The sequence below is a fragment of the Syngnathus scovelli genome, chromosome 21 (assembly GCF_024217435.2).
Source record: "Syngnathus scovelli strain Florida chromosome 21, RoL_Ssco_1.2, whole genome shotgun sequence".
Taxonomy (NCBI): Eukaryota; Metazoa; Chordata; class Actinopteri; order Syngnathiformes; family Syngnathidae; genus Syngnathus; species Syngnathus scovelli.
Genome location: NC_090867.1, coordinates 5,830,627 through 5,851,885, shown reverse-complemented (window position 1 = coordinate 5,851,885; position 21,259 = coordinate 5,830,627). Strand labels below are relative to the sequence as shown.

The 21,259-nt window shown below is 44.2% G+C and overlaps 1 protein-coding gene, 2 long non-coding RNA genes and 1 other non-coding gene across 4 annotated transcripts; 1 reads left to right on the top strand and 3 right to left on the bottom strand.

Annotated features, from left to right (window-relative positions):
- The first annotated feature begins 881 nt into the window (after positions 1-881).
- On the top strand, positions 882-4,861 carry LOC125991550 (uncharacterized). Its single transcript, XR_007489345.2, has 3 exons — positions 882-3,234; positions 3,293-4,322; positions 4,403-4,861. It is a non-coding gene; the product is annotated as an uncharacterized lncRNA (long non-coding RNA).
- A 4,006-nt stretch (positions 4,862-8,867) lies between these two features.
- On the bottom strand, positions 8,868-14,303 carry LOC125991220 (uncharacterized). The gene is made up of 3 exons (XR_011086093.1): positions 13,297-14,303; positions 11,442-13,216; positions 8,868-11,377 (listed from the first exon to the last, which is right to left on the bottom strand). It is a non-coding gene; the product is annotated as an uncharacterized lncRNA (long non-coding RNA).
- Positions 14,304-14,619: 316 nt separating this feature from the next.
- polr3e (polymerase (RNA) III (DNA directed) polypeptide E) lies at positions 14,620-21,002 on the bottom strand. Its single transcript, XM_049758951.1, has 21 exons — positions 20,836-21,002; positions 19,884-19,959; positions 19,754-19,804; positions 19,539-19,616; positions 19,351-19,466; positions 18,985-19,067; positions 18,735-18,842; positions 18,612-18,661; positions 18,398-18,517; positions 18,235-18,320; positions 17,872-17,916; positions 17,695-17,786; positions 17,407-17,527; positions 17,254-17,335; positions 17,035-17,094; positions 16,760-16,917; positions 16,628-16,689; positions 15,939-16,402; positions 15,546-15,623; positions 15,302-15,424; positions 14,620-15,204 (listed from the first exon to the last, which is right to left on the bottom strand). Exons 2-21 carry the CDS (start codon positions 19,920-19,922, stop codon positions 15,148-15,150), a joined length of 2,073 nt encoding a protein of 690 aa, XP_049614908.1. The 5' UTR covers positions 19,923-19,959; positions 20,836-21,002; the 3' UTR covers positions 14,620-15,147.
- A 129-nt stretch (positions 21,003-21,131) lies between these two features.
- Positions 21,132-21,213, bottom strand: trnal-aag (transfer RNA leucine (anticodon AAG)). The gene has a single exon. It is a non-coding gene; the product is annotated as a tRNA-Leu (tRNA).
- Between the last annotated feature and the right edge of the window lie 46 nt (positions 21,214-21,259).

The window sequence follows — 21,259 nt, the reverse complement described above, 5'->3', positions numbered from 1 at the left end:
CTGGATATTTATTTTCGTTATGAATTAGGAACACTAAAATTGAAATATAATATTTCTCGGGTTTTTATTTTTGTCTGATAAGAGGAGAGAAAAGTCAATCTACAGTTTGATTTTCAATATTTAGTCCTCCAACGAAAATGGAAACACGTTTCTATTTGATTGGGATTCCCAGAAGTTGTCACCAACTGCATTTCACATGCTGACCAGGAGATGGCGACAGCGTGGTTCTTGAAGACTAATGTTCTATAATAATTGGCAGGCTGCTCGTTCACTTTAATTTCCAGGGTAAGTCAAATCAGTCACCTCTACAGGCCACCTGGTGGCGCTAGTGTGCAAAGCGCCGTTCGACATGCAGGAGAAGAAGTTTGCGATTTGGTGGAAGTGACGTCAGACCATCAGGTTAATTAAAAACAGGTGTGCACCAGGGAGTTACCAAATACGGGTGAAGCAAGATGGAGCCCGACCGCGTGGCATTCTCTCAGGTAAGCGGGCACACGAGCAAATGTTTGTCTTTCGTTGCCGTTTCTCACGACGCCTTCTCTCTTGTTGCAGGATTTTCGCACGCGATGGACGCAACCGCGTTTGAGGTTTGAGCGCAGCACGTCTCAATGCACTTGCTTTTGCACAATTTAGCAGTGTTTCAAAACGTTTTCGTTTCTTTTTAATGCTGGGCAGCTCTTCTTCGTTCGTTTCATTTTTAACTCATGAATGAGACGTCTTTTACTTGGGGGTTGAACTATAAGTGTTTGTTTGACTCAAGTCAAAATGTTTGTTTGACTATAGTCAAACACATACAAGCTCAGCTCGACACGTGCTATGGCGTCGTTTGTGCACTGCAAACTTGAATTATCCGCACGACGGAGGTAAGTTGAATGAATATAAAACGATGTCTATGTTCTGTCTAATTGTGTATTTGTATCCAACATAAGAGGCTAGAGAGACGAATTTGATTTTTTTTAAATTAAATTCTAAGTTGACTCCTAAAGTTAATTTGCAAAAATATGTATTTACAATTACATTTTAAAATTGTTCGCATTTACTCATTCACTTGTCTCTGCCTAAACCGCTAGCTCCTGATTGGTTAATTTTGGTCAGATGACGGGGTGTAAGGGTTTAAGTGAGCTGTGAGCTCGCTCATATGTGGAAGAATAAAGCAATGAAAACGCCGGTTCTTTATTAGTGGTTTTTCTTCTCTGTCCTTCTCAGTGTCCTTGTCCAATAGGAGAGCCAGACTATATACCAATATGCAATGTTGATCTGTGCCGCATCAAAATGAATGAATTCTTGTGAATTTAACAAGTGAGCTGAAGTAACATTCTCACTCTAAAAGCTCAGCTAATGGAGTGGTAAGAAATTTGTCCGCTTTTATTGTTGATAATTGGTGTTTTAGAATGGGATAGCGGTTGTAATTCCTCAAGATAGCTTTCTGACATCAATAAGAGTTTCTGTACCTGAGATGGGAATGGGTCCTTTTTTTTTGGTACATGAATGCTATAGCACAAATGTAGTTACAGAACTCAATTAATGGCGCCTTGCATGTTTTTCCAGGGTTGAAGAGAAGCAATGAGGAAAGGACCAATTCACACCCAGTCAAGAATCAAGCAGCATGCCAACGTGGACATGTCATGTGTGGGGATCATTTGACCAGGAGGGGGCAGTGTTGCGCTCTGGTTGCCTTTGGTTATGGGTGCACGTTGGAAAGGTTGCCTTGAAATGAGGGCAGGTGTTTGGGGGTCTGATGGTTGGACTTGCTTAAGAGGTGGTCTGTAGTTGTGGTTGAGGTTGTGGCTTGTCTGGATCCAGAACAGCTTTGTCTTGTGCGAGGATAGCGGTTGAAAGCCGGCCGGTGTTTTGGGGGAGGACTTCAATTTTTGCAAATGCGAAGCCCTTTGAGACTTGACTGATTTTGGGCAATAGAAATGCTCTTGACTTGACTCAACTCGTCTTGGTCCGTCACAGCAATCGACACAACCAAATCCTTGTCGTGTTTCACCCCTTTTATGTTTCAGGTTTTGTGCAGGAACCAGCTTGGGTACCACAAGCAGAAGCCCAATCTTGCTATAAGAGCAGCGTTGTCTTATGCTAGGATTGCCATTGACAGTGCATTGTAACCTTTGGGTGAGGACGGTGTCACGTTGATGAACACAAACAAAAGTTTGACGTGGAGCCGAATGTCTAATTTTGCAATATGACTTGTTGACCATTGTAACATTTTGTCTTTTCTACCTACCACTGTCGTATTTGCGTTCTTTGTTCTCCCTACAGTGTAGGGTGACGTTGGAGCGAGCCGGTTAACAAGCTGCTGGAAACAGAGAATTTTGACGTGGCGCCGAATGTCCAATTTTGCAATATGACTTGATAACTGTAACATTGTCTTTTTCCTAATCTACTACCACTGCCGTACTTGCGTTCGTTGTTCTCCCCTCAGTGTAGGGCGGCGTTGGAGGGAGCCGGTCCACGAGGTGCTGGAAACGCAAACAAAAGTTTGATGTGAAGGATGTTCAATTTTGCAATCTGACTTGTAACATTTTGTCGTTTTCTAACCTACCACTGTGGTACTTGCGTTCTTGTTCTCCCCTCGGTGTAGGGCGGTGTTGGAGCGAGCTGGTCCGAATGTCCAATTTTGCAATGTAATTTGTAACATTGTCATTTTCTAACCTACCACTGTTCTTGCGTTGTTTGGTCTCCCATCAGTGTAGGGCAGCGTTGGAGCGAGTTGGTCCTGAATGTCCAATTTTGCAATGTTATTTGTAACATTTTTGTCTTTTTCTAACCTACTACCACTGTCATACTTGCGTTCTTGTTCGCCCCTCGGTGTAGGACGGCGTTGGAGCGAGCTGGTCCAAATGTCCAATTTTGCAATGTCATTTGTAACATTTTTGTCTTTTTCTAACCTATACGACTGTCATACTCGCGTTCTTTGTTCTCCCGTCAGTGTAGGGCAGCGTTGGAGCGAGCTGGTCCCGAATGTCCAATTTTGCAATGTCATTTGTAAAATTTTGTTTTTTCTAACCTACCACTGTGGTACTTGGTTCTTTGTTCTCCCCTCAGTGTAGGACTGCGTGGGAGCGAGCTGTTCAGTGAGGAACCACCGGTCGAGAGTGCTCAAGACATAATGACGCAAGCAGCGCACAACTCATTGCATGTTCTGTCTTTTGCAGACTGGACGCAAAAGGGGGGACGAACGGCCGGACCCGGCGACGGTAACCAAGAGTAACTAGCCGCTGTGATCTAGTAAGCAAGTGACCGCCAACTTTGGGTGCGCTTTGAGTTTGACATTGTCTGTCTGCAGATGGCGACCGGGACACGACACAAACTGATCCGAGGTGGACTGCTTGGCCGGGTGGCATCACTCTGCAGCCAGGTTCTGAGGGAGACCCGCTTCCCTGGAGACGTCGACCTGCGCAGCGTCAATGCGTGAAATGGAGTTTTCCTTTTTCAATTCACACCAGTGGTGTCCGAATGTTTGTTTGAGGGCCTCGTACTGAAACAAATTCAAAATTGTTTGACAAATTCATTAAAGATTCTAATCAATCATGAGATTTTGCTATTAAGTGTTAAAATGTTGTGCTACTGCTACAAAACGGTGTTAATTTTGAAAGTCAATCATGAGGTGTCTTGGTAAATCTAACACCGCAAAAATGAGGCTAAACTTGTGTTGAGTGAAATTTTGAATAGAAGATTTGACTTGTAAACAGCGTAACGTAATATTCTGACGCCCTTGAGCAGTCAAATTTTGGCGCTCCCCTCGTGGCCCGTGTCCAATGGCCTTTTGTCACAGAGCCCCCATGCCGCAGTTCGGACACCAATGGTGAAGTGTGCGTGTGTGTAGGGCTGCACGTGTATTGGAAAACTGCCACATGGTGGCGTACGTTAATGGCATGCACTTTAAGAAACGAAAGATTTTCTTTGTCATGTGGCGTAATGAAATAAGCTCCGTGTTTTCTTGCCAAATTATTTTAGAAGAGAAGTCACTGATCCAAGTCAACATCTGATTGCATTCAGTTCAAAAAAAATTCATTTCCATCCCAAGTTTTTGCATAACTTTGCACAATGCAATAGTCTGGCCCAATCCTGCCATATCACTCATTTTCCAATATGTTGTGCAGCCTTGATTGAGTGCAAACGCGCAGCGACGGCGCAAGCGAGACTTTGGTGCTTGTGTCTTGCAAGGTGGAAGAGAAGCTGCACAAAACGGCCAGCGGACGGAGGTCACTAGACCTGGGATTGCCGAGCAAAGGAAGAAATCACCCCAAGAAAAGCAGTTGCCATGTGATGAAGAGGAAGGAGCCTGATTCATGACTGGCCAAGACTGGCCAGAGGTGACGTGGCAATCAAATGTACAAGGAGAGTGTACACACCTTTTTTTTTTAAATCGCATTTCCTTATTTGTCTGTCGCAGGGCTCGCTCGCGTGGCGTTGGAGGGACGGGAGCAGTTCCTCAAATGAAGATGAGTACCATCTGCCGGTCACGGAGTACATCGACAGAAGTGAACCGCATGCAACTGAGTGCCGTCTTTCTTTTTGCAGTTGTGCGACGCAGAGGAAGAGTCCAACGAACCTTCAGCAGACCTTCGCCCGTGACGAGCGGCCTACATGAGGCGGGTGCAGATGCGGCGAAGGCGAAGCAGCCAGCATTTAGGGAGAGTATGACTTTGGTTTTCCCCCTTCCGCACTTGCTTTCCTTCCCTCCCTCCACTTTTTCACTGGGTGTGCACACTGTCTGCATGATGCCTCTCTTTTTTCTCAGTGCTGTCATTGTGCAATATTGTTTTAAAGTGTTTTTTTTTTTTTAATGGAGTGAACTGTAAAGTTTATACTGTAACTGTGTCGCTGTACCTGTATTAAATTGTGAACTGAATTCAAGTGGTCCATTTTCAACATTGGCATGTAAAGTATTGTGCATATTTTGAGCTAAATGACAACATGCAAACTGTAATACCTTGAAACATTCTCTATAAGGCAATTGAAAAATTAGTCTCAAACAAATGAGTCCACATAAGTAATATGAAACATGGAATGTCAGGCATTTCTTTTCACAGTGGAAAGAAATGCTGTATGCTTTCAAAATTGTTGACAAAAGTAGCCTGACACTCATAAATGCAAATGACAAGCTGTTGAGTGAGCATCAAACCAGACTGCGTTGCGACCAATGAAATAAATCTTTGGCAAACCCTTTTGAAACCCTGCCATAAAATGGCCACTGAATTCAGAATCTTGTTCAATGTAGGTGCATTTCTTTTTGTATGAGAAAAGCCTTTTTTTCAAGTCCAAACTTTTTTTTTTTGCGGTTGAATCGTCATGTGGGTGATTTTGTGAATAAAGTTGACTGTCTTGTTCCTGTGGGTGGCCTTTGTAAATAAAGCCAACTTTGTTGTGTCAGTCATTCATGATGCAGTTGATTCTGCATCTCTTGAAACTTAAACTTATTACACGTTTTGTTGCAGGTGTTGTCTTCATTTGCAGTCTGACTACGAAGGCCTGTTCCTATACAGTGGAGACGGAAGCTAAAGTAAAATTTTAAACATTACATGCAACTTCTAGGATGTTGGCCTTCAATTCAAAGCACTCGTTGCATGTTGCTTAACAACACTGCCAACCTTGGTACCAGTACTGCATAATACCATCCAGTTCAACGTTAAGCCTGCACAAGCGTGAGTGAAGGCCACACCGCAACCTGCTTAGGTGGTATGCAAGTGAGCCAGAGAGCTACTCATTACCGGCGGCTTTATTAAATTGTCCTTTTCAGACAGGTTAGATGAATTCCAAGTGCTGCCATCTAGTGGCGGCAAATTTGTCCCGTCTGACGCACCATTTAACTGTATGCGAAAATACTTCATTTAACTTTCAACATGGTTAAAGATAATAGGTGCCCTAATTGGGCGCCTGGGTTAATGCGACCCATCTTTCGTAGTTTGTTTTACCCAAAGCAATCTAACATACCACATAAATACTGCCGCTGTCTCTCCAATGTGCATGTGTGTAAATCGTACAAAATAATTTGCATCATTTATAGACCACATGCTAAAAAATATGACGTTAATGCAGCTGGTCTTGTAATCCACAGCTTGGTAAAGTGCTTCCGGTTGAGCATGGCCGTCCGTACTCGACCCCGAGTCTGCGGTTTGACCTACCGCCCTGTCGCGCACCAAACCGCGCGGCCATCAGTGATTTATATATATATATATATATATATATATATATATATGTATATATATATATATATATATGCATACACATACACACACACATCCACCTATGGCTCTATATGTCCTCAGCGCTGTAACGTTTTGTGCCGGTACGTACACTGTATGAAATAAATGACGGGATTTCTTTCACCTCATTTAATATGCATCAAGCATACGAGCTGGTGTTTTAGAACAGCCTAAACTAGTAGGTCACAAAAAAGATTTAAAACAAAAAAAAACTTGCTAAAATTCTAAAAAGTTAATTGTCTTTTTTCTGTTGAGAGAAGCGTCCAATGAAATGTGGTTAATACCATTGGGGGAGAGAGATTTGATTAACGTTAGTACATGCATGGTCAGTGCAATTGTCGGTCAGTACAGCGTTTGCATAGGGCAGTGCATGGGTTAGTGCATTCATGGTTATCACACGGCAGAACATTTCGCGGCGGCGGGGAGTCGAACCCTGGGTCTCAGGTGTTCTAGCGCAGCGATCGAGCCACTCGCCCAGCGTGGCGAGCTCGGCGGTCACCCCGCTTTTTCTTCGAGTCATTCTTATCCGTTCAGTATTTCGTTCCGCGCGCGTTGGGTAAGTACAAAAGAGTGCAAACGGCCGCCAGCTGCCAGGTCGAAATAGCCGACTGGTCTATGACACGGCCTCTTGCCCCGAAAGAACCTGGTTCGATCCCAGGCATGAGCACATACTTGACGGTGCTTTTGCAATTGGAACCTCGCCTACTATAAGTGTACGCATATGCAAATAAAATTGCATATGCAAGTATTTATGTGTAAACAGACAAGGAGGCCCCGCCCCCCGAGTGGGCGGGGCCACCCACCGGACCACGCCTACTGGCCACGCCCCCGGGGCTGCAAGCCACGCCCCCTGCCCTAGCGTAATTACACTAAGGTAGGGGGCGGGGCGAAGCCCCGCCCCCCACCTTGGTGTAATTGACCAGGGTAGGGGGCGGGGCGAAGCCCCGCCCCCTACCCTAGTGTAATTAACTAGGGTAGGGGGCGGGGCTTCGCCCCGCCCCCTACCCTAGTGTAATTAAAAGTGAATAGAAATCTAGTAGTGTAGGGGGCGGGGCGAAGCCCCGCCCCCTACACTACTAGATTTCTATTCACTTTTAATGTAAATGAAAAGATTTATATATATATATATATATATATAAAATGTTAATACCTTTTTTTATAATTGTATTAATGTTTTCATTTACATTAAAAGTGAATAGAAATCTAGTAGTGTAGGGGGCGGGGCGAAGCCCCGCCCCCTACACTACTAGATTTCTATTCACTTTTAATTACACTAGGGTAGGGGGCGGGGCGAAGCCCCGCCCCCTACCCTGGTTAATTACACTAGGGTAGGGGGCGGGGCGAAGCCCCGCCCCCTACCTTAGTGTAATTACGCTAGGGCAGGGGGCGTGGCTTGCAGCCCCCGGGGGCGGGGCCAGTAGGCGTGGTCCGGTGGGTGGACCCGCCCACTCGGGGGGCGGGGCCTCGTTGTCTATTTACACATAAATACTTGCATATGCAATTTTATTTGCATATGCGTACACTTATAGTAGGCGAGGTTCCAATTGCAAAAGCACCGTCAAGTATGTGCTCATGCCTGGGATCGAACCAGGTTCTTTCGGGGCAAGAGGCCGTGTCATAGACCAGTCGGCTATTTCGACCTGGCAGCTGGCGGCCGTTTGCACTCTTTTGTACTTACCCAACGCGCGCGGAACGAAATACTGAACGGATAAGAATGACTCGAAGAAAAAGCGGGGTGACCGCCGAGCTCGCCACGCTGGGCGAGTGGCTCGATCGCTGCGCTAGAACACCTGAGACCCAGGGTTCGACTCCCCGCCGCCGCGAAATGTTCTGCCGTGTGATAACCATGAATGCACTAACCCATGCACTGCCCTGTGTAAACGCTGTACTGACTGACCATGCATGTACTAACGCTAATCAAATCTCTCTCCCCCAATGGTATTAACCACATTTCATTGGACGCTTCTCTCAACAGAAAAAAAGACAATTAACTTTTTAGAATTTTAGCAAGTTTTTTTTTTTTTTTAAATCTTTTTTGTGACCTACTAGTTTAGGCTGTTCTAAAACACCAGCTCGTATGCTTGATGCATATTAAATGAGGTGAAAACAATCCCGTCATTTATTTCATATAGTGTACGTACCGGCACAAAACGTTACAGCGCTGAGGACATACAGAGACATAGGTGGATGTGTGTGTGTGTGTATGTGTATGCATATATGTATGTGTGTGTATGTATGTATATATATATATATATATATATATATATATATATATATATATATATATATATATATATATATATATATATATATATATATATATATATATATATATATATATATATATATATATATATATATATATATATATATATATATATAAATAAATCACTGATGGCCGCGCGGTTTGGTGCGCGACAGGGCGGTAGGTCAAACCGCAGACTCGGGGTCGAGTACGGACGGCCATGCTCAACCGGAAGCACTTTACCAAGCTGTGGATTACAAGACCAGCTGCATTAACGTCATATTTTTAGCATGTGGTCTATAAATGATGCAAATTATTTTGTACGTTTTACACATATTGGAGAGACAGCGGCAGTATTTATGTGGTATGTTAGATTGCTTTGGGTAAAACAAACTACGAAAGATGGGTCGCATTAACCCAGCCGCCCAATTAGGGCACCTATTATTTTTAACCATGTTTAAAGTTAAAAATGAAGTATTTGAGTATACAGTTAAATAGTGCGTCAGACGGGACAAATTTGCCGCCACTAGATGGCAGCACTTGGAATTCATCTAACCTGTCTGAAAAGGACAATTTAATAAAGACGCCGGTAACGAGTAGCTCTCTGGCTCACTTGCATACCACCTAAGCAGGTTGCGGTGTGGCCTTCACTCACGTTTGAGCAGACTTAACGTTGAACTGGATGGTATTATGCAGTACTGGTACCAAGGTTGGCAGTGTTGTTAAGCAACATGCAACGAGTGCTTTGTATTGAAGGCCAACATCCTAGAAGTTGAATGTAATGTTTAAAATTTCACTTTAGCTTCCGTCTCCACTGTATAGCAACAGGCCTTCGTAGTCAGACTGCAAATGAAGACAACACCTGCAACAAAACGTGTAATAAGATTAAGTTTCAAGAGATGCAGAATCAACTGCATCATGAATGACTGACAACAAAGTTGGCTTTATTTACAAAGGCCACCCACAGGAACAAGACAAAGTCAACTTTATTCACAAAATCACCCACATGACGATTCAACCGCAAAAAAAAAAAAAGGTTCGGACTTGAATAAAAGGCTTTTCTCGTACAAAAAGAAATGCACCTACATTGAGCAAGATTCTGAATTCAGTGGCCATTTTATGGCAGTTTTTCAAAAGGGTTTGCCAAAGATTAATTTCATCGGTCGCAACGCAGTCTGGTTTGATACTTAACAGCTTGTCATTTGCATTTATGGGTGTCAGGCTACTTTTGGCAACAATTTTGAAAGCATACAGCATTTCTTTCCACTGTGAAAAGGAAATGCCTGACACTGCATGTTTCATATTACTTATTTGGACTCATTTGTTTGAGACTAATTTTTCAATTGCCTTATAGAGAATGTTTCAAAGTATTACAGTTTGCATGTTGTCATTTAACTCAAAATATGCACAATACTTTACATGCCAATGTTGAAAATGGACCACTTGAATTCAGTTCACAATTTAATACAGGTACAGCGACAAAGTTACAGTATAAACTTTACAGTTCACTCCATTAAAAAAAACACTTTAAAACAATATTGCACAATGACAGCACTGAGAAGAAAGAGGCATCATGCAGACAGTGTGCACACCCAGTAAAAAAGTGGAGGGAGGGAAGGAAAGCGAGTGCGAAAGGGGAAAAACAGTCATACTCTCCCTAAATGCCGGCTGCTTCACCCTCGCCGCATCTGCACCCGCCTCATGTAGGCCGCCCGTCACAGGCAAAGGTCTGCTGAAGGTTCGTTGGACTCTTCCTCTGCATCGCACAACTGCGCAAAAAAAAAAAAAAAAAAAAAAAAAAGAAAAAAAAAAAAAGACAGCACTAAGTTGCATGCGGTTCACTTCTGTCAACGTACTCTGACCGGCAGATGGTACTCATCTTCATTTGAGGAACTGCTCCCGTCCCTCGAACGCCACGCGACCGAGCCCTGCGACAGACATAAGGAAATGCGATTTAAAAAAAAAAAGTGTGTACACTTCGATTGCCATGTCACCTCTGGCCAGTCTTGGCCAGTCATGAATCAAGCTCCTCTTCATCACATGGCGACTACTTTTCTTGGGGTGATTTCGTCCTTTGCGCCCCGCTCGCCAATCCCGGGTCTTGTGGCCTCCGTCCGCCGGCTCTTCGTTTTGTGCAGCTTCTCTTCCACCTTGCAAGACATAAGCACAAAAGTCTCGCTTGCGCCGCCGCTGCGCGTTTCCACTCAATCAAGGCTGCACAACATATTGGAAAATGAGTGATATGACAATATTGGGCCAGACCATTGCATTGACCAAAGTCATGCAAATACTTGGGATGGAAATTAACTATTTGATCTGAAGGCGATCAGTTAGATGTTAACTTTAACTAACCCTAACTTTAACTTAAAATACATGTCTAACAGACATGGCAGTTTTCCAATACACGTGCAGCCCTATACACGTCACCATTGGTGTCCAAACGGCAGCCTCGGGGCTATTTGCCACAAAAGGCCATTGGACACGGGCCACTAGGGGAGCGCCAAAATACAACTGATCAATGGCATCATCAAATATTAAAATGTGCTGTTTACAAGTCAAATCATCTGTTCAAAATTTCACTCAGACGCAGACATACAGTAGTAGTTTATCTTCATTTTTGCTGTGTCAAGGTCAGGTTCATCAAGACACCAAAATGTCGTAATTGATTAGAGTGTTTAATGAATTTGTGTCAAACGATTGGGAATTTGTTTCAGTATGGGGCCCTTAGACGTTTGGACACCACTGGTGTGAATTAAAAGGAAAAAAAAAAACTATTTCACGCATTGAAGCTGCGCAGGTCGACGCCTCCAGGGAAGCGGGTCTCCCTCAGAACCTGACTGCAGGATATTTCAGTGATGCCACCCGGCCAGCCCGAAGCGTCCACTTCTGTCAGATCGTGTCATGTCCCAGTCGCCATCTGCAGAAACACAAACAATGTCAGAAACTCAAAGCGCACCCCAAGTTGTAGGTCACTTGCTTACTTGATCCCAGCGGCTAGTTACTCTCTTGGTTACCGTCACCGAGTCGGGCCGTGCGTCCCCCTTTTGCAATCAGCCTGCAAAAAGCAGAACATGCAATGAGTTGTGCGCTGCTCGCATCATTATGTCTTGAGCACCCTCGACCGGTAGTTCCTCATGGACCGGCTCGCTCCAACGCCGCCCTACACAGAGGGGATAACAAAGAATGCAAGTACGACAGTGGTAGGTTAGAAAAAACACAAAATGTTACAATAGTCAAGTCATATCCTAAAATTGGACATTCGGGTCCACATCAAAGTTTTGTTTGTGTTTCCGGCACCTCGTGGACCATCTCGCTCCAACGTCGCCCTACACTGAGGGGAGAACAAAGAATGCAAGTACAACAGTGGTAGGTTAGAAAAAGACAAAATGTTACAATAGTCAACAAGTCATCCTAAAATTGGACATTCGGGTCCACATCAAAGTTTTGTTTGTGTTTCCGGCACCTCGTGAACCGGCTCACTCCAACGTCGCCCTACACTGAGGGGATAAAAAATGCAAGTACGACAGTGGTAGGTTAGAAAAAGAAAATGTTACAATAGTCAAGTAATTTCCTAAAATTGGACATTCGGGCCCACATCAAAGTTTTGTTTGTGTTTCCGGCACCTCGTGGACCATCTCGCTCCAACTTCGCCCTACACTGAGGGGAGAACAAAGAAAGCAAGTACAACAGTGGTAGGTTAGAAAGACACAAAATGTTACAATAGTCAACAAGTCATCCTAAAATTGGACATTCGGGTCCACATCAAAGTTTTGTTTGTGTTTCCGGCACCTCGTGAACCGGCTCACTCCAACGTCGCCCTACACTGAGGGGATAAAAAATGCAAGTACGACAGTGGTAGGTTAGAAAAAGAAAATGTTACAATAGTCAAGTAATTTCCTAAAATTGGACATTTGGGCCCACATCAAAGTTTTGTTTGTGTTTCCGGCACCTCGTGAACCGGCTCACTCCAACGTCGCCCTACACTGAGGGGATAAAAAATGCAAGTACGACAGTGGTAGGTTAGAAAAAGAAAATGTTACAATAGTCAAGTAATTTCCTAAAATTGGACATTCGGGCCCACATCAAAGTTTTGTTTGTGTTTCCGGCACCTCGTGAACCGGCTCACTCCAACGTCGCCCTACACTGAGGGGATAAAAAATGCAAGTACGACAGTGGTAGGTTAGAAAAAGAAAATATTACAATAGTCAAGTAATTTCCTAAAATTGGACATTCGGGCCCACATCAAAGTTTTGTTTGTGTTTCCGGCACCTCGTGGACCATCTCGCTCCAACGTCAGTCACCCTACACTGAGGGGAGAACAAAGTAAGCAAGTACAACAGTGGTAGGTTTAAAAAGAAAACGTTAAAATTGTCAACCAGTCATATCGCAAAATTGGACATTCAGCTCCATGTCAAAGTTTTGTTTGTGTCCATCGACGTGACGTCCTCCCCAAAGGTTACAATGCGCCATCAATGGCAATCCTCGCACAAGACAAAGCTGTTCTGGATCCAGACAAGCCACAACCTCAACCACAACTACAGCGACACCTCTTAAGCAAGTCCAACCATCAGACCCCCAAACACCTGCCATCATTTCAAGGCAACCTTTCCGGCGTGCACCCATAACCAAAGACAACCAGAGCTCCACACTGCCCCCTCCTGGTCACATGATCCACACGCGTCAATTTTTGCGTGCCGTTTGATTCTTGACTGGGTGTAGAATTTGTTCTTTCCTCATATCCGGCTCCTCTTCCAGCCTACAAATCACGCATCACCATTAATTGTGTGTTGGTAACTTCAATTGCCATGAGAATGTGACAACCATAGATGAACTCACCTCATTTTGAAGTGCATTATCTCTGTCCTCACTGAAACCTCCTCAAATATTGTTTCTCGCTTTATATAAGAAAGCTGGAGCAGTTATTTTACGGCTACAAAATAAAAAAGCCAATGTTAAAGCCAATGTCAACAGAAATTGTGTACATATTTAACAGGCAGTTTCGGGGGGCGAGCGTTGCATGTAACTGCAGCATCACATGTGCAGCACGAACGACGCCATTATGGTAAAATAAAATGTGTTCTAAATTGCTCATCGGCAATGCAAGTGCACAAGCCGGAACATTTCCTTATCCGCCGTATACTTGCAGCATCGTACCTGCAGCAGGAGCTGCGCCATTATGACGGAATAAAGCCAATTAACAAATAATCTCAAAATTACTCATCGGCAGTTTATATGAGCGATGTAAGTGCACAAGACGGTACATTTTATCCATACGCAACCTACCTCGAGTCCAAAGACGATCCAAGTTTGCAGTCCAAAATCGGCTATCTAAAAACGGCGCGTGTCCCGTACGGGCGGAAACCCGAGGGAAAAAATGTTTGCAAACTTTTTTTTTTTTTAGGTACGAGTTTGTCACATAACCTTGAGTAGACCAATACCGAAAATGGACGAATATTTGGTTTTGATGAGAATTCGCAACAATCAGTTCGGCAAAAAGCACATTCAAAAGTTTGCTTGAAGACCTTGAATAAAACACCTTTCAATATTCAACAGAACCAAGAAACCCGGACAATTTGTCAGACAAACATTTGCATTCAACCCTTCAGTAAAAAACACCACGTGGGAAAAAAGAAAAAAAAAAAGAGCTGGCCAGCATTTAAAAATATAAAACATTCGAAATAATGGCACAAAAACAGAGCCCACCGTGCTACCTGCAGCAAATGGAAGTGAACTGTGACTTTACTGTGCTTTGCTCAAACGCTGTCGCGTTCCTCAAGTGTGAAAATCCTGAAACGAGAAAAGGCATCGTGAGAAATGGCAGCAAACGACAAACATTTGCTCGTGTGCAGACCTACCTGCCAAGTGGCCACGCGGGAAAACGCCATTTTGCTTCACCTGTATTTAATAATTACTTCCTTGCACACCGGTCTTCAATTTACCAAATGGCCTGACGTCACGTCCGCTAATCCATGGCAACCTTCTTCTCCTGTTTCTCCAACGGCGCTTTGCACACGAGCGCCACCAAGTGACTGCTTCGACGACCTTGCAATCATTGCAGAGATAGCGCAGGCCTTCGGCATTTGTTCCACTTTTTAATATTTACAACATCAATTGCTGACCCACTCACTAAACTGATGAATCATGACGTCTCTCATCAAATGTTTTTCATTATTTGATTTTATTGATCAGCCACAACCGTTTTTTGTATATTCAATCGAAAAGGAAACAAAATGCAGCTGTCAAAGGTTTGTCCCGTCTTTTGAATCACTGCCATTCTGACCACAGGCAGCGAGCGATGCGATCATTTGGAAATCAACCTTTTAACGGTTTCAGTCTTGTTTTGGGGTTAGTGATAAAAAGAAAAAGTGCCTTCAGGTGATTTATAGGACTGAAGCTATTTGTGTCTGGTGGATTGCTGCATTCTAGTATGTCCACATGTTAATAGATGAACGCAAAATGGCAGCCGGTTTTCCTTCAAAAACATCCATCAGAAAAAAAATAACCCTTAAATAATGAGGCATTATGTGTTTCGCGTGTTTCTCCTTCAAACACCTCTTTTCATCGTTCCCAGCGACAGACGATGGCGTCATCATTGTCGTGACCAGCCGCGACCGGCTCTCACCTCGGCCGTGCTCCCTTGGGACACTGTGTTTGGCTAAAAGTACCCTTGGGGGCGGGCTGCTTGGGTCAGGACTGGATGGTTCCCTTCAGGTACCACATGCCGGCATGACTGCTGCAGCATTCCTGATTAAAAAATATTAAAACGAACTATCATTTGACTGTTTTTTAAATAATATACGGATGAAAGAACCCGCTACCCGTCTTGGTGGAAGGTGCTCACCTTGAGCAGCCGGTCCACGTCAGCCTTGGAGACGTCGCCAAACTCTTCACTGAGCCGGGCTTGCACTGCGCTCCGTCTCAAGTGGTACGATTTGGTGAACATCTCGTAGAGCAGGCGCCGGTGCTGCTCCCACCCCAGGGGAAATAAATGAACTTATTATAAAAATTAGCTTTTGATTACTTTTGTTACAGTGGAACTTATCCATTGTACTACCCCCCGCCCCCAGCCCACCCTTTCAGTTTACCTTGTCAACTTCTTCTCCGGTCTCCCACAAGCCGAACACCTTTTGCTCGTCGGCAGAAGCTGTGGTCAAAGCGGGGAACTACATTTAGAGGAGAAACTGTGTTAGGTCTTGGCAAGGCAACGATAAATATATTTCATTTAAAGTGCAACTCAATGTGCTTCACACAAAATCGAAAAGCATTAACAAATAGAACCACTGATAACATTCACAGAACAAAATAAGCTACTTTTAAATTAAAATTGTTAAATGCACTACAGACGTTTAAGCATAATTTCGACCAAAAGATTTAAGAACATTTCAAAGCAAATGAAATCAAAAAGTAGTAGCTTTCTGAAATTACTAAAAGACAGTTTTGTGAAATTGGATTTTTTTCTAAATGCTTAAAATACGCACAGGCACCATGATCCGTTTGCAGCGGCTGAGCAGCACGGCGTCCTGCAGCATGTGGTCCGACACAGGTCCGAAAGGAATGTGCCCCGCCGGCACGGTGGCCAGGTGGAGGCTGAAGAGCCTCTTGAGCTCATTCAGCGTCAAGACGGGATTCTTCCCGAAGGTCTCTGTCACAAAGTCCAGCAGTCGTGGCGAGGGCGCGTTACTGAGGGTGCCGCCGTTTACGCACTCCATGCCAGCGTAGCCATTGAGCGAGCCGTTAGGGATGCCCGAACAGGACGGCGGAGGAGGGGACGTGTCCATGGGCTCGGGCTCGCCGTCGCTTGGGGGCTCCTGTTTGATGGGGATGTCGGCGCCGCTGCTTCCTGCTCGCTTGGCGTCCAGGTCTTTTTGGAGAGAAGCCTGCTTCTCCTGCACACGGTCCTTGGCCAACTTGAGCCGCTGCTCGCCACTGATGTGGACTGGCGCTGCGAGAACACACACCCAAAGCTTACGACACTGATATTCCAAATACCATACCGTGAGAATCTGAATCAGCGCTATTGTCCAATTATTTTAATAAAGCAATAAACGATTTGGCTCTGGTAGTTTCAAGTCAAGTATTAAACAAGCCGCTATGACATTTACATTTTTCTATGGAGGCTCTATTCACTTGTCAATGTTTATACTGCATGAAGTTGCTCACTACGCACCAGACTGCGGGGAATTCTTTGGCACAAAGTCATCCTTTGAGAAGTGGAAGACCTTTTCCAACCTTGAAAGTCAAGAGACCAAAAATATAAGTTGAAAGAATTTTCTCAGGGAAAACTTGAGGCACGACCCACTTGCTCTGGATGCCCTGCCACAGCATGTGCTGTCGCTGGGCCACGTCGGCGTGCTTCTTGACAAAGTTGGTGTCGGCGGGAAGTAGGAACTCCCAGCCGCGGTTGACACGCGGCACCGCCACCTGCTCCAGAAAATCCTTCACGTCCTCCGGAGGAAGCTGCAAAGTGAGGAAACACATTTACATTACGTTCACCAGAATTATTCAGTTTAACCTTGTTTTGTTCATATTTATTTCCTAAGGTAGCTACATCAGGCTAATTAAACCAGGGCTTACTTTGATCACAGCCGCCACTTCCTTCCTCATCAGGGAGCGCTCCAGCGTAAACCGCCACATCTGTTAAGTATAAAAAAAATGAGAAAAAAAAATGGAAAAAACACACTGACTTATCAAATCATATTTTACATATTTTAGTGAGGAATGAAGACATGCAGTTAATTCCAAGGCTTCACAAATGTTTTCTAGCAAACTTAAAACAACGTAAAAATTCTTCACCACAAAGTCTCGCCCTCGACACAGCACATCCGCTGCGACGCCGCTGTGAGGACTGCACGTGTTTTTGGGATACAGGACGTCACTGAAAGGACACACCGAAAGCTTGAAACCAAGCCGGATCCGATTGTCACTGAGCTAGCTGGGCCTTGTTACCTCTTCACCACCCAGTTGCCCTGGACTAGCAGCGCCACCTGCTGGATGCAGCGCAGCACTGCAGTAGCATCAGTGCCTGACGCCAAAAGACCCATCAGACTGGCGAACTGGATCACCTTGACTGCAGACATACACACAAGGACAAAGACAAATACAAGCCAGCAAGCGGCATGTGTAACTATCATATTGTGACTTGAGACTGTACAAATATTCAGAAACAGTCCTTATTGTCTTGATAACGTAAATGCACGCGAGCGCTAATGGCATTCATTTGTGTTGTTCGCTCACCGTTCTTCATCAGCGTCTTGATCTGCTCGCCGAGCGGCAGCGTGCGCAGCTGGGCCATGGAGAGAACGTTGCTCGGGCCGACGGGCTTCACGCTAGGGCGGAGAAGACAGCGGGTGATGAACATCCTTCTTTAAAAAGCGCCAAAATGGCGGTGGGAAACAAAAGATGAAGACTTACACTTTTTCCTCTGCTGGAGGCGGCATCAGCATAGTAAGGTACTCCCTGACGGAACAAAGAATTTTCATAGTTATTGCAACATACAGAAAATCATCCAAATGAACAAATATTCTGTATTATCTTTTCTTTTTATGTAGACATCAGATTGTAATGGATCTCCATTTTATGTTCAATGCACCAGTGTAATTATTGATAGGTCTGCTAAGTTTACATAATGACGATGTAGACCTCATATTTGATTAATACTGTGGAAGAGAAATGTCTGCAAGGAAGTTGAGTAAATAAATGGTCCAAAGGGCACATTGAGGAAAATCCGCTTCCCAACTTGGATACGTGATGTAAAAGACGCATTGGAGAACTCACTTGGGCGTTTTAACCAGCTCAGTGTTGTCAGAGGCGTCCACACGCTGACTGAACAAATACTGACGTTCATGTTCCGACCGCCCGTCCTGAGGCAAAACAAAATGGCGGACTTATTAGTAGCAATTCTGACAATACTTGGCGGCTACTTGTGGTGACAAGTTACCCTGACGCCGTGATACTGCAAATGGATCCAGGGCTCTTCGGCCTGCTTCTTCTGGAGGAACTCATACGACTGGATCCTCCTCTGCCGTGCTTGCTCCGACTCTGGCCGAGAGTACCTCACCTGAGGGCACGAGGGGGGTTAGGGTGGTTGTGAAGTTAGATTATGACAAGCTTTGAGTTGATGGGGTGGCACTTGTTTGTGTGCGAGCACTCACCGAAACGGCTTTGGCTTCTTCCTCGCCTTCTTCCTGGGACGAGTCTCCACCTGTGTGGAAGGGAATACAGCAAATGGAAGAAAAGAAAAGACAAATAGAGGGGCGGACAAACTAAAGTGGTACCCTCGTTGTCCGCCTCTCGCTCTCGGGTTTTGTTATCGGCCTTGTCCAGGTATGCAAAGCTGGGCCTCATCTGCAGGATCCCTGTCAGCGGCGTCAAGTGAAGCTCACCTGTGGACAACAACAACAATTCAATCAAAACTTCTACAAGAGTTAATCAGAAATTCTTAAATGACCACCATGTATCCATCTGGACATTTTTCTTACACATACCATTTTGAATTTTTTTTAAAGAAACAGAACAAATTGAGACCTTTTCGAAAGATGCCAGCGGCGTATCGGGAAGTGTTGGTGGTGGCCTGGATAGACGAGAAGGTCTGATTGTCCATCAGTTTCCTGCACAAAAGACATCAATGAATGAGAATTGACTTCCACTGCCACTTAATTGCTGTTTTATTGAATACAATAGGAAAATTTATTTTGTTCAGTGACACCTAAGAAAGCATAAAAATACACATTGTTAGAAATTTCCTTAAGGAGTGGAAAAGGGCAATTCTGAGTTTGTGAATTCTTGTTAGGAGGGCCACACTGCACTGCGACATCTAGTGGAGATGTTCCAGTATAACACGCGACACAGTCAAAATGCTCGCCAGCAAGGTAAACTCGCCGCAAAACGTACACTGAATATGTGTTGCTTTCCTCATAGCCAGTGCCGTCCACGTTCAGTGCAATCTGCTCGCCCTTGCTTTTGCAGTAGTTGGGGCTCTTGGTGTCCATGCCCATCTGCAATTCCACCTAACAAAAAGCCAGCGCCACAATTAAGACTAAAGGGAATAGTTTTTAAGTAAAGTCAGGTTTTCATTTTACCCGTTGCTGTTTCGTTTTGATCTTAGCAGCCAGAATGTTGACATTGTCGTAGGTCATAGTGGATGGTCGCACGGGGTACTGAAATGGGAGATAATTCATGACAGCAAGGGCTTTCTGTAATTCAGCTTATTATACATCAGCTATTTTAGATAAAGACCTTCCATAGGTCATGGTGGCAACTAATTTGCATGGGATGCAATACCAACTAAACCCACCTGAAGAAGATAAAGTTTCTCTGCAAGGCTTTTGGCGAGATAGACGTCAATCTGCAAGGGCAAAAAAAAAAAGTGATCAGTGCCGCTTGACTAACCAGCAAGTATTTTAGATTTTCCACTGAGCACATACCTCCTCTATAATGGGGTCGTCGTCATCCCCGCTGGCCATATTTTAGGGAAGGTAATATAAAGAAAGTGAATCCAACCTTTTAAAGAGAAATGTATTTTTTTAACAATTAAAAACAGAGCGATTAGCTGTCATTCATGATTACAGTAGACACTTATTTGAAAATAGGCAGATAGAAATTATAAGAGTTGTTTAATTTTACTTAATATGGGGAGAGATAATTCAGAGAACCAAATATTTATGCAAAAAACGTCAAAAACTCAATTTTCCATGTCAATTTCAAAAGGAGACAAAACAGCTTTAATTGAACATTTTCCCCAATTCTGTGGGCAGCAGCAGCGCAAACAATGTTTCAACTTCAAGAAAATCAACTGCTAAACATGAGAAATCTGTATTTTAGTCTAAAATAACATTTACGTGATGGCTCAGAGCTAAAATGCTGAGGGAAGCAGGTAAACACTGATAATGATGAGGTCAAAATGATGATGCAAGGCCCCGTAATCGAATTCAAATTACATTCCAAGGTCTAAAAACATTTAAACAATCTAACTCACAACAGTGGGCAGCGAATATTATTGATTATAATGCCTTTTAAATCAATATTCTCCACAATATATACATTTTGAGGTGTGTTAGCACAATAGCAAAACACAGCAAATTGTCCAGAGGGCCTGCACTAAACTCCGCCAAACTAGTGAAAAACCAAGAAGCAAAATATTACACCGTGTGTATTATAAAACCAGCTGCACGAAGACCACGTAAAGTTCTATGTTCTAGTAACATTCGTAAACGTGACGAATGAGTTAAAGTAGCCACTGGTTAGCAACCTTAGCCTAGCTACCTAGCTTTGCCTCACACACGCCGGTTGAAATAACATCAAGCCAGCAGACGCGGGCCTGCTTTTAAGCGTAAATTAGCCCCTCTAGAATATTCTACCATCATGATATACATTTACCTGCACTTTGCCGAGTGTGTTGAGCTATCTCAGAAACGTGACATCTGTCCGACAACGCGGACAGCACAGTGGAAGAAGCACAAACACACATGAAGTGGAAACCATGTTGACTCGGATCCACATCGGACACGTGGGGAGCGGAGACGAGCCCACAATGCAAAGCGGGTGATGAAATATTAAAATATAAATTTAGTCTTTTGTTTATTGTATTCGTGGGTAGTTGACAGAAGCAGTGGTGCTATTTTAAATGTAGGAATTTAAATGTGTGTTTTCAGTAGATGCGAGTCCAAAAGTAATGGCAGCGGTGGGATTCGAACCCACGCCCCCGAAGAGACTGGAGCCTTAATCCAGCGCCTTAGACCGCTCGGCCACGCTACCGTTGGAAGCAACGGGATCCATACAACTTATAAAATCGCGCAAAACA

What these genes read in the sequence shown, in the direction of transcription:
- polr3e (XM_049758951.1), bottom strand. Translation starts at nt 19,922, where the DNA reads ATGGCCAGCGGGGATGACGACGACCCCATTATAGAGGAG. An exon ending in GGCAACTGGGTGGTGAAGAG is followed by an intron (nt 17,336 to 17,406) that starts GTAACAAGGCCC and finishes GTGTCCTTTCAG; the next exon opens with TGACGTCCTGTATCCCAAAA. An exon ending in AAAGAATTCCCCGCAGTCTG is followed by an intron (nt 16,403 to 16,627) that starts GTGCGTAGTGAG and finishes GTGTTCTCGCAG; the next exon opens with CGCCAGTCCACATCAGTGGC.